A 14534-nucleotide genomic window follows, 5' to 3' on the forward strand; every position below is an offset into this window, starting at 1 on the left:
TTGATCGAGCTCTTCATAAACTTCATTTTATTTGCTTTTGTTAAGACATTTTTTATTGCTTTTGTGTGCGCGAAAACTTCGCATTTTATTTTGTTTGCTTAGGATTTTATACGTTTGAGACTTTGTTTTGGGTTTTGCGCGATTTTGGGCTCGTATTATTGTGCACTTGCAGGTTTTTAGACCTCATTAGCTCAAGTTATTGAGCCAATATGAAGAAATAAGTAGTACAACAGTACTCTCAGTCGATCGACTAGCTACATTGGTCGATCGACTGAGTTGCACTTTCCAGGAGCTACTGTTCCTGACACAGTGGTCGATCGACTGCCATCCTTAGTCGATCGACCAAGGACACTGCTGTACCTGTTCACGACCTTTCCCCTGCTGTGTTTGGTCGATATGCGGACTTAAGTGGAGTTTTTCACTCCACTTTATTTTCCGTCCATTTCTTTATTTCTTCTAATTTTCTCATTCGTGCACGTATTTATCGCTTCAAAATTATCTTTTCGGTTTTATGCGTGGGTTTTGTTTGTCTTTCAGGTACCCTTTTGGTAGCACTGCTGGTTACTGAAACCTCCTAGCCCACACTGGTTTGGGGAGGTTTCCTTTGCTGCGCTTAAAGTCTTGTAAGTTCCCGGTTTTCACTTCCTGTCTTATCTATTTCATTTTACGCAAATTCCCACTTCTCTTTTCTTTCATTACATGATTTTGCACAATGGGGACATTGTGCGATTTGGTTTGGGGAAGGGTTTTGCGTCGCATATCATTTGCTTGCATTCACGTTTACATTTTGTTTTGCATTGTTTGTTTCATTTTATGCATATATACAAAAATTCAAAAAAATTTAAAAATTTCAAAAATTTCCATAAAATGCACGTTTATTTTAGCATATAGGTTGAGTCGGAACGGTAGTATTTCAAGGATGATGTTGCATTTGCATCTGTTTTATGCCTAAACCTTGCTAGATTGACATGTTATTAGTAGAATCGTAAGTGCATATCTACGAGTTTTCGTTAATTATTTGCTGCAATTGGAGACTTGACTTTGAAAATTGGCAAACTACATCATATTTCTGAGATTTAGAGCCTATAACTGGTGACATCTATGACCGGTTTATTTAGGAATGTGAGTAGTAGTACTCCTTATGAGACATGTCACTTAAATGTGCATAAATATGAACTTAATATGCTTAATACCTGTACGCATTCGGTCTGTGGTTAGTTAACACATGTGGTAGAGGTTTCCCCTTATTCGTTTTGCCCATGAACTCCACACTGCAAAAAATACCCTTTTTTGTCCCATTTACTACATCCTACACTTAGCCTGCCTTGGTCAAGCTAGTAGTCTGTGTTCTTGGGGTTGTTACTCATTTTTGGTGGCATATGCTATGTTCGAGATAATATTGGGAAGATGAAAAGAAGGAAAGAAAGAAATAGAAAAGAAGAAAAAAAAGAAAAGAAAAAAAAATGATTCGAAAAGAAAAAAAAGAGTTATGTACTGTTTAAGCAGTCGATCGACTACCCCTTTTGGTCGATCGACTGAGGTTCGAGAAAAAGAAAGAATCAATTCGCATAATTCAAACCCTTATCTTATGGCGATTTTTGCTCCCATGTTCCATGTATATCTTATGGGGAGTTGGTTGATTACTACTATTTTGGAGATTGTGAGTTTTGTGCTTGCTATAGCACCGTTTCTGTTGATTATGAGCAAGAAGTTGGATGTTGCCATTTGGTTCCGTTTTGGTACTAGCTTGATCACCTGTACCTCCACTTTACCATAAAAAGTTTTGCCTCTTCTTACCCATACCTCACATTTCCATATTTATACCTCAGCATGTGTCATGGTCTCTTGTTGGTTGGAATGCGTATGTACGGTTGTAGAGATTGCTTTCATATTAGACTGCAGGCATGTTCTTATAGGTCATAGTTAGGTGAGCGTCATTACATTTATTTCTTTCTATCTTACATATATTCACCTGTACTTATTGAGTGATTTGAGCGACCCGTGAGAGTCCAATTTGATAAGTCTCTTCAGTTGACGGTTCGGTAGTTTTAACGACTTCATAATTCGGTTGCATGATTCATTTGCTAATTGATTGTTGGTTGTGCATTAAATTGGTTTAGGCTTTACATGTTGCATTTCGCTATGAGATTGAACCCGTTCCATTAGGTCATTAGATCGAGTCTAGTTCTTGCTTGGAGGACAAGCAAGGGTTTGGTTTGGAGAAGTTTGATGCGTGTCTTTTATATGATGTTTTACATCCCATTTTACACGCATTTCAGAGCTCATTCATGTAGTTTATGCTACATTTATCCCTATTTCCGTCTACTTCCGTATTTTTGTACATTATTGCAGAAATGTGAAGAATCCAGCGGAAATCGAGCTAAATCCGTCCCCGAGTATCCTGCATTTCATGTGACATGAAGCATTCACCCGAGGAACGAACTTGGTGCGCAATTCAAGGCCCAAAAGACAAGTCCACGAGTTTAAAGAAGGCAAGTAGCAGCTCAAGCGATCGATCGACCGCTACCTTGATCGATCGACCAACCATCGGGTTCGAAGCTACATTTCATCGAAGACATCGATCGACCAGTCCTAGCAGTCGATCGACCAAACCGCTAAACAGACGAGAATTAAAAGACCGTGAATCTTGAAGCCCAAAGTGGTGTTAAGTTTAGGAAATAAGGTTACGTTATTTGCTATATAACGTAACCTAGGAATTCAGTTTTGATCATCCAGTTTTTATCCAAGTTTCACATTCAGTTTTTACATTAATTTCTACATACGGTTTTTAGAATTAGGGTTTGGAATATTGTTAGCATTGGAATTTCGTTCTTGCTCTTAATCGTTCCTCTGCAATCTTGGTATTACTCTGCCTTATTTCAATTTACTTCTATTTCGTTATTGGTATAGAATTGATAGTTAGATTCCCGAAACCATCTTATTATTGCATGTTAATTGTTTGTTTTACCGCCTTACTCATGAATTCAATACTTTATTGCCCTAGTATTATTGATGTTATCACTTTCAGTCTGAGTAGCTAAATAGTTTGTGCTAGGATGTAGGCGAATTATAGTGTAGGCGGCAAAGTATTGAACACGGCCTGATTCGCGTGTCAGTCGATCGACTGACATTCTCGGTCGATCGACTGACCTCGTGAGGTTACCCTTCATTTTAATTGATTTTAATGTTGTATTTAACGAATCGAATGCATGCGACCAGTTAGATGCTTAATTTATGACTGACCCATTAGATCGAAAGATAGGGAAAGTTGTTAGACCACCAATTAAAATGACTAAATTGTGCTGAGATCGAAAGATAGGTATAGTTTAGACCGTTAGTCACTTTTCAGGACGAGAGTCAGTATTAGTGATATTAGGGACCTATAGCGAGATCGAAAGATGCTATTTGTTAAGAGTGGACCGAGAGGACCTCTTGTTTCCCGCCTCACTTGTGTTCGATTTAGACCTGTTTAGTATGCTGCCACCGAAGCTTTAATGAACCGACCATCCTAGTACCCCTTCTTTATCTGTTTAATCCGTCTTTTTAGTTTATTGTCTTTATTTACTCTTAGCTGTAGACCAATTCAAATCAAACTCCCCACTTTATCGTTACCTTAGACTAGAATTAGACAACTAGAATTTACATCTGCCTCTCTGTGGTTCGACCCGACTGCCGCTAGCTATAGTTGTAGTTGGAAATTATAAATCTTATTTTTGACACCTCACGACGGGTATCAGCGCCATCTTTCCTGGGAGCTGCTCCGTGCTCTTAGCCGGCAGTCATAGTTACCGTGGATATGCATCGGGGATTTTAATGAGATGTTTTACTTAACTGAGATGAAGGGTGAGAGTCGAGCAGAATGGCAAATCAGCAATTTTCATGACGCGGTTGATGAGTGTGGGCTGCGGGATATTCCATGGGAGGGTTATAAATTCACTTTTGATAATGGCCAAGCTGGGAGTGCTAAGAGACAAAGTATGCTAGATCGTGCGATGTGTACGGGGCAATGGAGTGACAGGTTCCCTTATGCAACTCTTCTTCACTTGGACTAAGAATGGTCTGATCATGCACCAATCAAGTTTATTTTGGATAAGAGATAACTGGAGGGTTCGATGAAAAGGGGTTTCAGGTTTGAGCAAATATGGGTGGGGGAGGAGGGGTGTGAGGAGGTGGTGGTGCGTGGGTTGGAGAACGGGAGAGGGGATCTGGTGTCGACGCTAAAGGTTCATGCTCGTGAATTGCAAGCGTGGAAGAAGATTAATATTGAGAAGATTAAGAAGTTGCTTGAACAAAAGCGACGGAACCTGGCTCATATTAATAAGGGAGGCAGAACCGAGGCTGATGTTAAAAAGCGAAAGAAGCTGGTCACGGAGATTACAGCGCTGGGTCGTCAAGATGAGCAATATTGGAGGCAACGGTCTCGAGCATTGTGGCTAAAGGATGAGGATCAAAACACCAATTTTTTTCATACTAGGGCGGGTTAAAGGAAGCGGAAAAATTATATTGGGATGTTGGTGGATGATGAGGGGGTGGACGGATTGGAAATGACGCGGTCTCAAAGGTTGCGAATGATTATTTCCAGCAGTTGTTTACTACATCGAACCCCCGAGATTATGACGATGTGTTGCAAGGCATGAAAGGGAGGGTTACGTCATAGATGAATAGGGTCTTGAGTGCTGAGTATTATGAGGAAGAGGTGGTGGAGGCTCTCAATCAAATGAATTCCCTGAAGGCCCCAGGACAAGACGGAATGAATGGACTGTTTTATCAGTGGTATTGGCATGTGGTGGGACATAATGTGGTGTGTATGGTACTTAGTATTTTACGAGGGGAATCGTCACTAGTGGAATTAAATAAGACTAATATATTCTTAATACTCAAGAAGAAAGCACCAGATAAAATACGGGATTTTAGATCGATAAGCTTATGCAATGTAGCTTATAAATTGGTGTCGAAGGCCTTAGCTAATCGGTTGAACATTTTCCTCGGAGATATTGTGTCGGAAAATCAGAGTGCCTTTACGCCAGGGAGATTAATTTCTACTAACATTTTGATCGCATTTGAGATTTTCCATCACTATGAAAAATGCAAGGCAGGTGGAGGGGCATATGGCGATCAAGCTAGATATGGCAAAAGCCTATGATAGAGTAGAATGATGCTTTTTGCGACGGACGCTACTGACGATGGGTTTTGACCATGCTTGGGTTAGGAGAGTTATGGAGTGTGTTTCGACTGTTGCCTTCTCTGTACTTATTAATGGGGATCCATCGCCGGAGTTTCGTCCAACTAGAGGGTTAAGGTAGGGGGATCCTGTAATACTACGGTTTTATGAGTCTCTGGGTACTCTATCGAGTGGGCCTTACTCTGTCGAGTAAGGGTGTGTTGCGATTTAGAAATAGTTTCTGACCTGTTGGGTACTCGATCGAGTAGCCTTGATACTCGATCGAGTAGGCGACACTCGATCGAGTACGTCACTTACTCAATCGAGTAGTCCGGTTTACGGGTAATGTTTTGTCGGGTTTTGTTAGGAATGCGAATTAATATATAAACTCTTCCGTCACTTTCATAATACGCTTTTACAAACCTAATTACTCTCAAAAGAGATTTCAACCTACGTACTTCGCACTCATCGCATTACTGAAAAATCCCAGAGCTTGGAAGGTTGGAATTCATCTTTCTTTACATCTTTGTGATCCTTGCGTCGAGGGTAAGATCTACGTACCAAATTTGTTATATTTAGTTAAGTCTTGTTAAACCCTAATTTTGGGAATTGGGGATTTGTATTAGTTTTGTGTGGTTAGTGATATATGTGATGTTATGTTAGGAGGAGGATTCGTAGAGGAGGCCTTTTGATAACAGCTGTTGAGATCGTCTGACTGTGTTGCTTTCCAGGTAGGGTTTCCCTACTCAGTATTAGTCCCATAATGTGTTGTTGGTTTTTATTGCTAATTAGTAGTTGTGATTGTTTGTATATGTCTGTGTTCTTCGGGGTGCGTCCCTGGCTGAGTGGAGTCACTTGCGGGAGTGGCTTCACGCCCATTATTTGCCTTTTGTTGAACCCGCTACAGAAGGGATGTGCACATTATTGGATTTGGGTTTATCGCTCGACGGAGATGAGCGGGGCTTAGGTGGGAATGGCTGCGGTCCCCCACTGGCGGCGAGGAGTAACCTGTTACGAAGGGTACTCTGGAAGGGCTACACACTTTAGTGTGTAGTCAGTATTGTGGAGTTGGTGATGGAGTTCGGAGTACATCTGTAACGATTGAGCTGTGTTGTTTGTTGTTTTGTTGAGTTATATAAATTATGTGATTAGTACTGACCCCGTTTATTGTTTTAAAAACTGTGGTGATCCATTCGGGGATGGTGAGCAGTTGTTGAGCAGGTATGAGTCGAGATACATGGGCTAGCTAGGATGTGTCACCTTCAGATGATAGAGTCTTCCGCTGTAGCTTAGTAATTTGTCAGATATTTTCATTTAGTTGATTAGACAGTTGTTTTGAGAACATGTAACCCGTATTTTTGGGCATTTGGTTTTGGATTGTATTCTTTCACTAAACTTATACTATTTAAATGTTGTTTCGTTATTGTCTTATGATTATCATTGCCTCGGGGATTCGAGATGGTAACAGCTTTATACCTGAGTGGTCTTGGTAAGGCACTTGGAGTATGGGGGTGTTACAAAATGGTATCAGAGCGACGATCCTGAAACCTGTAACTAATGAATATAATGTACATAGGGAGTCAATTAAATGAACCCGGGGTAAAGGTTGTAGGAGCTAATGCAAAGGCCAAGGTCGTATGTGGTGTTTGTCAGCTTATGTGAACGTAACGATGTATGTTGTGAATTGTTGGATGTTGGGAGTAGAAGATTGATATTGTGATTGAAAATTTGGTGGGGTGTGTACATATGTTAGTTTGAATAAAGAAGCATGATGGTTGTTTATTATGTGGCATTTGATAACATGAAATAGTTTGTTTTGTTGATTGTATAAGGAATTGTGTAGAATTGCATGCTTAGTCATATTATAATGTTGAGTTTATAAAGTTGCATAGTACGTTGGGTTATGAGAGATAACATGCGGGTAGTATATACGAGTCAGCATGACTCGATCGAGTAGGTGAGGTACTCAATCGAGTGGGTCTGACTCGATCGAGTGGGTATTTTGACGTTTTTATAACCAGAATCGTGTTTTTGGGTACTCGATCGAGTACATAGGGCACTCGATCGAGTAGGGGGTCACTCGATCGAGTGGCTGTGCTACTCGGTCGAGTATGTTAGAGATCAGAAGGTCTGTTTTGGGTCTGAAGTCGGGGCACTCGATCGAGTATGGTGGGCACTCGATCGTGTAGCCGCTACTCAATTGAGTGGGTTCTGAGCAGGGTGTTTTCGTGTTTTGGGTTATAGTATGTATGTTTATATCTACCTTTTCTTATATAGTTTCAAGATGCCGCCAAAGAAAACCGCTTTGTATGCGAGAGCTGAGAGCATGAACATCGACGACATAGTTAAGATGTTGGAGCATCAAGATGCTCTTACGGAGGCCCTAAAGAGAGTGGGGAGGGATAAAGAGGTTGATCACTCTAAGATCAGCCTTTATATAGCGAGGTTCAACCCGAAAGAGTACAAGGGGACCGGGGAGCCAATTCTTCTTGATAATTGGCATCGTGAGATGAAGAACACTCTGGACATGGTACATTGTCCTGATGAGATGAAAGTAGAACAAGCTGCGTTCTACTTGAGGGAGGCGGCCGGTGAGTGGTGGGATAAGGTGAAAGCGAGTGCTAGGGAGATGTATACGAAGCAGGGCCTACCTGCTATACCTTGGGAAGAGTTTCAGAGGGCTATGAGGAGAGAGTTTGTACCTGAGCATGTGAGGAGTAAGCTGAGGGAAGAGTTTGATGGGTTTAGGATGACATCTGATATGTCGGTTGCTGAGTACTACAAGCAGTTTAATGAGAAGTCTAGATATGCTGAGGACATGGGTTTGAGTGAGGAGAACCTAGCGCTGAGATTTGAGAAGGGGTTGACACCCAGGATTATGGACAAGTTACCCGTGGGAGTCCTTACTGATGTTAATGAAGCCTATGAGAGGGCTATGAGAGCTGAGAGGTTGGTGGAGATGGCCCGGGAGAGAAGTAGCGAGAAAAGAAAGGCTGAGAGTGAAGGTGGTGGCCAATCTAATTACAAGAAAGGCAACCACGGTCAAAGCAGAGCGTTTTCTTATGGTTCGGGGTTGATCTTTGGGGCTTCCTTTGGGCGTGGCCGTGGAAGCGGTAGTGGTAGTTGGGGGATGACCTGCTTTGGCTATGGCGGTGTAGGCCACAAGAGACATGAGTGCACGAGTGTACTGGAGCTTTTCGAGAGATCGGCTCGGGAGCTATTCTCGGGGCGGCACGAGTTATGCGAGCAACAGACCGATCGGGTCATGGTCTAACCGGGGAGGTCAGAGCAACCAGGGTGGAGGTAACCGCAATGGCGGTAATTCTTATCAGAAACCAGCTACGAACAACAACAACAATCAGGGGTCGAGTGCTAAGCCTACCAGATCAGCCAGTACTGTCCAGGGAGGTGGACAGAAGACCAGTGGAAAGCTGTTTATGATGGACAAGAAAGCAGCTGAGGACGACGCACATGTTATCACTGGTACTTTTCTTGTTAACGGTATTCATACCTTTGTTTTATTTGATTCAGGGGCGTCTCAGTCATTTGTATCTTCGAGTCATGTTAAACGGTTGGGTTTGAGGGTATACGAGTCTGTAAGTGAGAAAGTTTTTATACCTTCGGGTGAGTCTGTATCATGTGGGAGGTTGTATAGGGATGTCTCTATGATAGTTGGGCAAGTTGATCTACCTGTAGACTTGCTAGAGTTTCTTTTAGACGGTTTTGCGATGATAGTCAGGATGGATTGGTTGGGAAAGTACAAAGCTAAGATAGACTGTCATCAAAAGAAAGTGTCCTTGAGAGGTCGTAAGGGTGTTAGTGTGTCTTATCGTGGGTTTGTGGTCAAACCCAAAGTTAAGTTGATTGCAGCTGTGACCTTGAAGTCCTATCTGAGGAAGAGATGCCCTTTGATTTTGTGCCATGTGAGAGATGACCAGATAGAGAGTCCGACAGTTGATCAGATACCAGTGGTGGGTGAGTTTGAAGATGTCTTCCCAGAGGAGATTCCGGGGTTGCCACCGAAGAGGGAGATAGATTTCACGGTTGAGTTGAAACCGGGGACGGGGCCAATCTCTAAGGCACTGTACCAGATGGGTCCTAAATATATGGAGGAGCTCAGGAAACAGTTAAATGATCTGATAGAGAAGGGATACATTAGACCTAGTGTATCACCGTGGGGAGCACCAGTTCTGTTTGTGAAGAAGAAAGATGGGAGCTTGAGGTTGTGCATAGACTACAGGGAGCTGAATCGAGTGACGGTGAAGAACAAATATCCTTTGCTAAGGATAGATGACCTATTTGATCAGTTGAGTGGTGCATCAGTCTTTTCCAAGATTGATTTGAGGTCGGGGTACCATCAGGTGAAGATTAGAGAGGTGGACATACCGAAGACAGCTTTCACGTCGAGGTATGGTCATTATGAGTATGTGGTGATGCCTTTTGGGTTATCTAATGCACCAGCTGTATTTATGGATTTGATGAACAGAATCTTCAGACAGTTTTTGGACAAGTTTGTGGTGGTGTTTATCGATGACATCTTAGTCTATTCCAAGACTAAGGAGGAGCATGAGGAGCATCTGAGGATTGTGTTGCAGACCTTGAGGGAGCATGAGTTATATGCTAAGCTGTCCAAGTGTGAGTTCTGGTTAGAGAGAGTTGCCTTTCTGGGGCATGTGATCTCTAAGGATGGGGTACCTGTGGATCCGGCAAAGATTGAGGCAGTGACAAAGTGGGAAGCACCAAAGAATGTTGTTGAGATCAGGAGTTTCTTGGGTTTAGCTGGATATTACAGACGGTTCGTGAAGGATTTCTCCAAGATTGCTAGACCTATGACAGCTTTGATGAGGAAAGAGAATATGTTTCGTTGGTATGAGAGTTGTGAGACGGCGTTCCAAACATTAAAGGAGCGTTTGACCACAGCTCCTATCTTGGCATTGGCTGAAGGGATTGAGAACTTTGAGGTTTATACAGATGCCTCAAAGAATGGGTTGGGATGTGTGTTGATGCAGAACGGTAAAGTGATTGCCTATGCTTCTAGGCAATTGAAGCCTTATGAGGAGAACTATCCTACACACGATCTAGAGTTGGGTGCAGTGGTGTTTGCTCTCAAGATTTGGAGACATTACCTTTATGGGGCGACCTTTAAGGTATTTTCTGATCACAATAGTCTCAAGTACATCTTTACTCAAAAGGAGTTGAATATGAGACAGAGGAGGTGGATGGAGCTGATTGGCGATTATGACATGGATATTATTTACCATGAAGGGAAAGCCAATGTTGTTGCAGATGCTTTGAGTAGGAAGAGTGTATATTCTTTGTGTACATCTTTATCTTTGATGACGTTGAGAGATGAGGTGGGGAAGTTTGGGATACATATGATGCAGAGAGGGGATGCCATGGGAGATTTGACAGTGCATCCTGATCTTTATGATGATATTCGAGGTAAACAGGTGTTGGATCCTAAGATGGCAGAGTGGAGAGCTGGAGTAGAGAAAGGGACAGTGTCCAGATTCTCTATTCATACAGATGGTAGTCTGAGGTTTGATGGGAGTTGGTGTGTCCCTAATGATGAGGAGCTGAAAAAGACAATCAATCATGAGAGGCACATTGTACACCATATTCGGTACATCCGGTGGTGACAAGCTATACAAGGATTTAAAGAACACGTTCTGGTGGCCTGGGATGAAGAAAGAAACAGCTGAGTTTGTGGCCCGTTGTTTGACATGCCAGAGAGTTAAAGGGGAACAACGACGACCACAAGGTAAGATTCAGTCTTTAGAGGTTCCTGAGTGGAAGTGGGAATCCATTTATATGGATTTTATCGTGGGTTTGCCGAAGAGTCAACAGGGTAATAACATGATATGGGTAATAGTGGATCGACTGACCAAGTCAGCTCATTTTGTGCCAATGAAAGATACATGGACTAAGGCACAATTAGCTATGGCTTATCGGAAGAATGTGCTAAAGTTGCATGGAGTCCCTCAGGACATAGTATATGACAGAGATAGCGAGATTTATCTCAAAGTTTTGGAAAGAGTTGCAGGAATCTTTGGGCACAACGTTGAAGATGAGTACAGCATTCCATCCTGCAATAGACAGTGCTGAGGCAGTGGTTCTAGGACCAGAGATGGTACATGAGATGGTTGAGCAGATTAAGATGATCAGGGAAAGGATGAGAGCGGCTCAGGATAGGCAAAAGAGTTATGCAGATCTACATCGCCGGGATATAGAGTTTCAGGTTGGGGACAAGGTTCTTCTGAAAGTGTCTCCTATGCGTGGGGTTATGAGATTTGGGAAGAAAGGCAAGCTAAGTCAGAAGTTCATAGGGCCTTATGAGATCTTAGAACGGGTTGGAGAGGTTGCTTAACGTTTGGCTTTACCAGCTGCGTTGGAGAGGGTGCATAATGTGTTTCATATATCTCAGTTGCGCAAGTATGTGAGTGATCCGTCACATGTGTTAGATGCAGAGAGCATAGAGCTAGATGAGTCATTGTCCTATCTTGAGGTACCTAAGCAGATTCTTGACCGGAAGGTTAGGAAGACTAGGAGTGGTGAGACAGTTTTGCTCAAAATCGTTTGGTCTAATCACAAGACTTGGGAAGCTACATGGGAGGCATAGGAGGCTATGAGAGAGCGTTACCCTTTCCTTTTTGATCAAGTATGTATGGTTACGGGGACGTAACCTTGTTTCTTTTAGGGGGTAGAAGATGATCGCAAAAAGTTTATAAGAGCTTTTATACCCTTTTTGGTGTTGTGTTGGTATGTGTCGGGATGTTTGTTGTGGTTGAGTCGGGTTGAGTTTGGTTAGTAACATGTTTTATGTTGAGTTTTGTTTTGGTTGTTGTGTCGGGAGCGTAGTAGTGTGTCTTTGTTTTGTTGTGGTTTGAACTTCGGGGACGAAGTTCTTTTTAAGGAGGGAAGACTGTAACACTACGGTTTTATGAGTCTCTGGGTACTCTATCGAGTGAGCCTTACTCTGTCGAGTAAGGGTGTGTTGCGATTTAGAAATAGTTTATGACCTGTTGGGTACTCGATCGAGTAGCCTTGATACTCGATCGAGTAGGCGGCACTCGATCAAGTACGTCAGTTACTCGATCGAGTAGCCCGATTTACGGGTAATGTTTTGTCGGGTTTTGTTAGTAATGCGAATTAATATATAAACTCTTTCGTCACTTTCATAATACGCTTTTACAAACCTAATTACTCTCAAAAGAGATTTCAACCTACGTACTTCGCACTCATCGCATTATTAACAAATCCCGGAGCTTGGAAGGTCGAAATTCATCTTTCTTTACATCTTTGTGATCCTTGCGTCGAGGGTAAGATCTACGTACCAAATTTGTTATATTTAGTTAAGTCTTGGTAAACCCTAATTTTGGGAATTGGGGATTTGTATTAGTTTTGTGTGGTTAGTGATATATGTGATGTTATGTTAGGAGGAGGATTCGTAGAGGAGGCCTTTTGATAACAGCTGTTGAGATCGTCTGACTGTGTTGCTTTCCAGGTAGGGTTTCCCTACTCAGTATTAGTCCCATAATGTGTTGTTGGTTTTTATTGCTAATTAGTAGTTGTGATTGTTTGTATATGTCTGTGTTCTTCGGGGTGCGTCCCTGGCTGAGTGGAGTCACTTGCGGGAGTGGCTTCACGCCCATTATTTGCCTTTTGTGGAACCCGCCACAGAAGGGATGTGCACATTAATGGATTTGGGTTTATCGCTCGACGGAGATGAGCGGGGCTTAGGTGGGAACGGCTGCGGTCCCCCACTGGCGGCGAGGAGTAACCTGTTGCGATGGGTACTCTGGCAGGGCTACACACTTTAGTGTGTAGTCAGTATTGTGGAGTTGGTGATGGAGTTCGGAGTACATCTGTGACGATTGAGCTATGTTGTTTGTTGTTTTGTTGAGTTATATAAATTATGTGATTAGTACTGACCCCGTTTATTGTTTTAAAAACTGTGGTGATCCATTCGGGGATGGTGAGCAGTTGTTGAGCAGGTATGAGTCGAGATACATGGGATAGCTGGGATGTGTCACCGTCAGATGATAGAGTCTTTCGCTGTAGCTTAGTAGTTTGTCAGACATTTTCATTTAGTTGATTAGACAGTTGTTTTGAGAACATGTAACCCGTATTTTTGGGCATTTGGTTTTGGATTGTATTCTTTCACTAAACTTATACTATTTAAATGTTGTTTCGTTATTGTCTTATGATTACCATTGCCTCGGGGAACCGAGATGGTAACAGCTTTATACGTGAGTGGTCCTGGTAAGGCACTTGGATTATGGGGGTGTTACAGATCTGTTGTCTCCGTATTTTTTTTTTATGCGCCGAAAATAATGCACTTCATGGGATTCCAATGTCCTCTCAAGCGCCCCCTATATCTCATCTCATTTTTTGCGGACGATAGTATCTTTTTCGTTCGTGCTACTCTTGAGGGGGCGGGTGTTATTAATAATATTTTAAGAAGATGTGAGGCGGCCTCGGGTCAACTTGTGAATTTAGACAAAACAATTGTGTCTTTTAGTATGGGAGTGTCGCGGGATAGAGGGAGTAATGTGGCGGCAAGACTGGGGGTCACGGAGGTTGATGAGCAAGCTATATATTTGAGACTTCCAACGATCATCGGACGGTTTAAAAAGGTGATCACTGCTATTATTTGGGACAAGCTGTGAAAAATATTATAAGGATGGCGCGGGAAATTGTTTTCGAGGGTTGGTAAGGAGATTCCTATAAAGGTTGTAGCCGATACGCTCCCTAGCTATGTGATGAGTGTGTTTAAAATTCTCGCGAATTTTTGCAACGAGCTTCGATCGACCGTGTCTCAATTTTGGTGGGGGCATGGAGAGGATAGTATAGGAGTATCTTGGGTGTCGTGGAGTTCGATGGGGAGACCGAAGTGCGATGGGGGACTGAGTTTCCTTGATTTCACTTCTTTCAACCTTGCTCTTTCTGGCAAAGCAGGCATGAAGGCTGGTTGTTGAGACGAGCAACCTCTGGGCTCGGCTTATGCGAGCTAAGTACTTGTAATACCACAAATTTTTGGGCATAGTGAACTCGGTCGAGTAGGTTGTACTCGACCGAGTGGATCGTCGAGTGTTTTGAGGCAGACTATTGCCTTGGGTGCACTTATAGGAAATATCGGTATATTTCCCTTAAAATTAAGGATTATAACGAAATTATGATAATGAAAAACTAGTCATAAATGAATTTGCATAAACAAAAGAGAAGAGATTAATAATCAACCTTTGGTCCTAGCAAATATGGCCTAAGAACAAATATCAAATTGATATTTTCCTAATTGTTGCACCCAAGATGCTCCGAGAAATGCCCCTCAAATTGCTAGAATGAGATCCCCAAATTCACTAATTAATTTAGG

General features: G+C 42.4%; 1 protein-coding gene across 1 annotated transcript; it reads left to right on the forward strand.

Annotated features, from left to right (window-relative positions):
- Window positions 1–3836: 3836 nt before the first annotated feature.
- Window positions 3837–4484, forward strand: LOC141651842 (uncharacterized). The gene is made up of 2 exons (XM_074459536.1): window positions 3837–4018; window positions 4130–4484. The coding sequence occupies exons 1-2, from the start codon at window positions 3837–3839 to the stop codon at window positions 4482–4484; spliced, it is 537 nt and encodes a 178-aa protein (XP_074315637.1).
- The last annotated feature ends 10050 nt before the right edge of the window (window positions 4485–14534 follow it).

This window comes from Silene latifolia, chromosome 4 (genome assembly GCF_048544455.1).
Source record: "Silene latifolia isolate original U9 population chromosome 4, ASM4854445v1, whole genome shotgun sequence".
In the NCBI taxonomy this organism is placed as follows: domain Eukaryota; kingdom Viridiplantae; phylum Streptophyta; class Magnoliopsida; order Caryophyllales; family Caryophyllaceae; genus Silene; species Silene latifolia.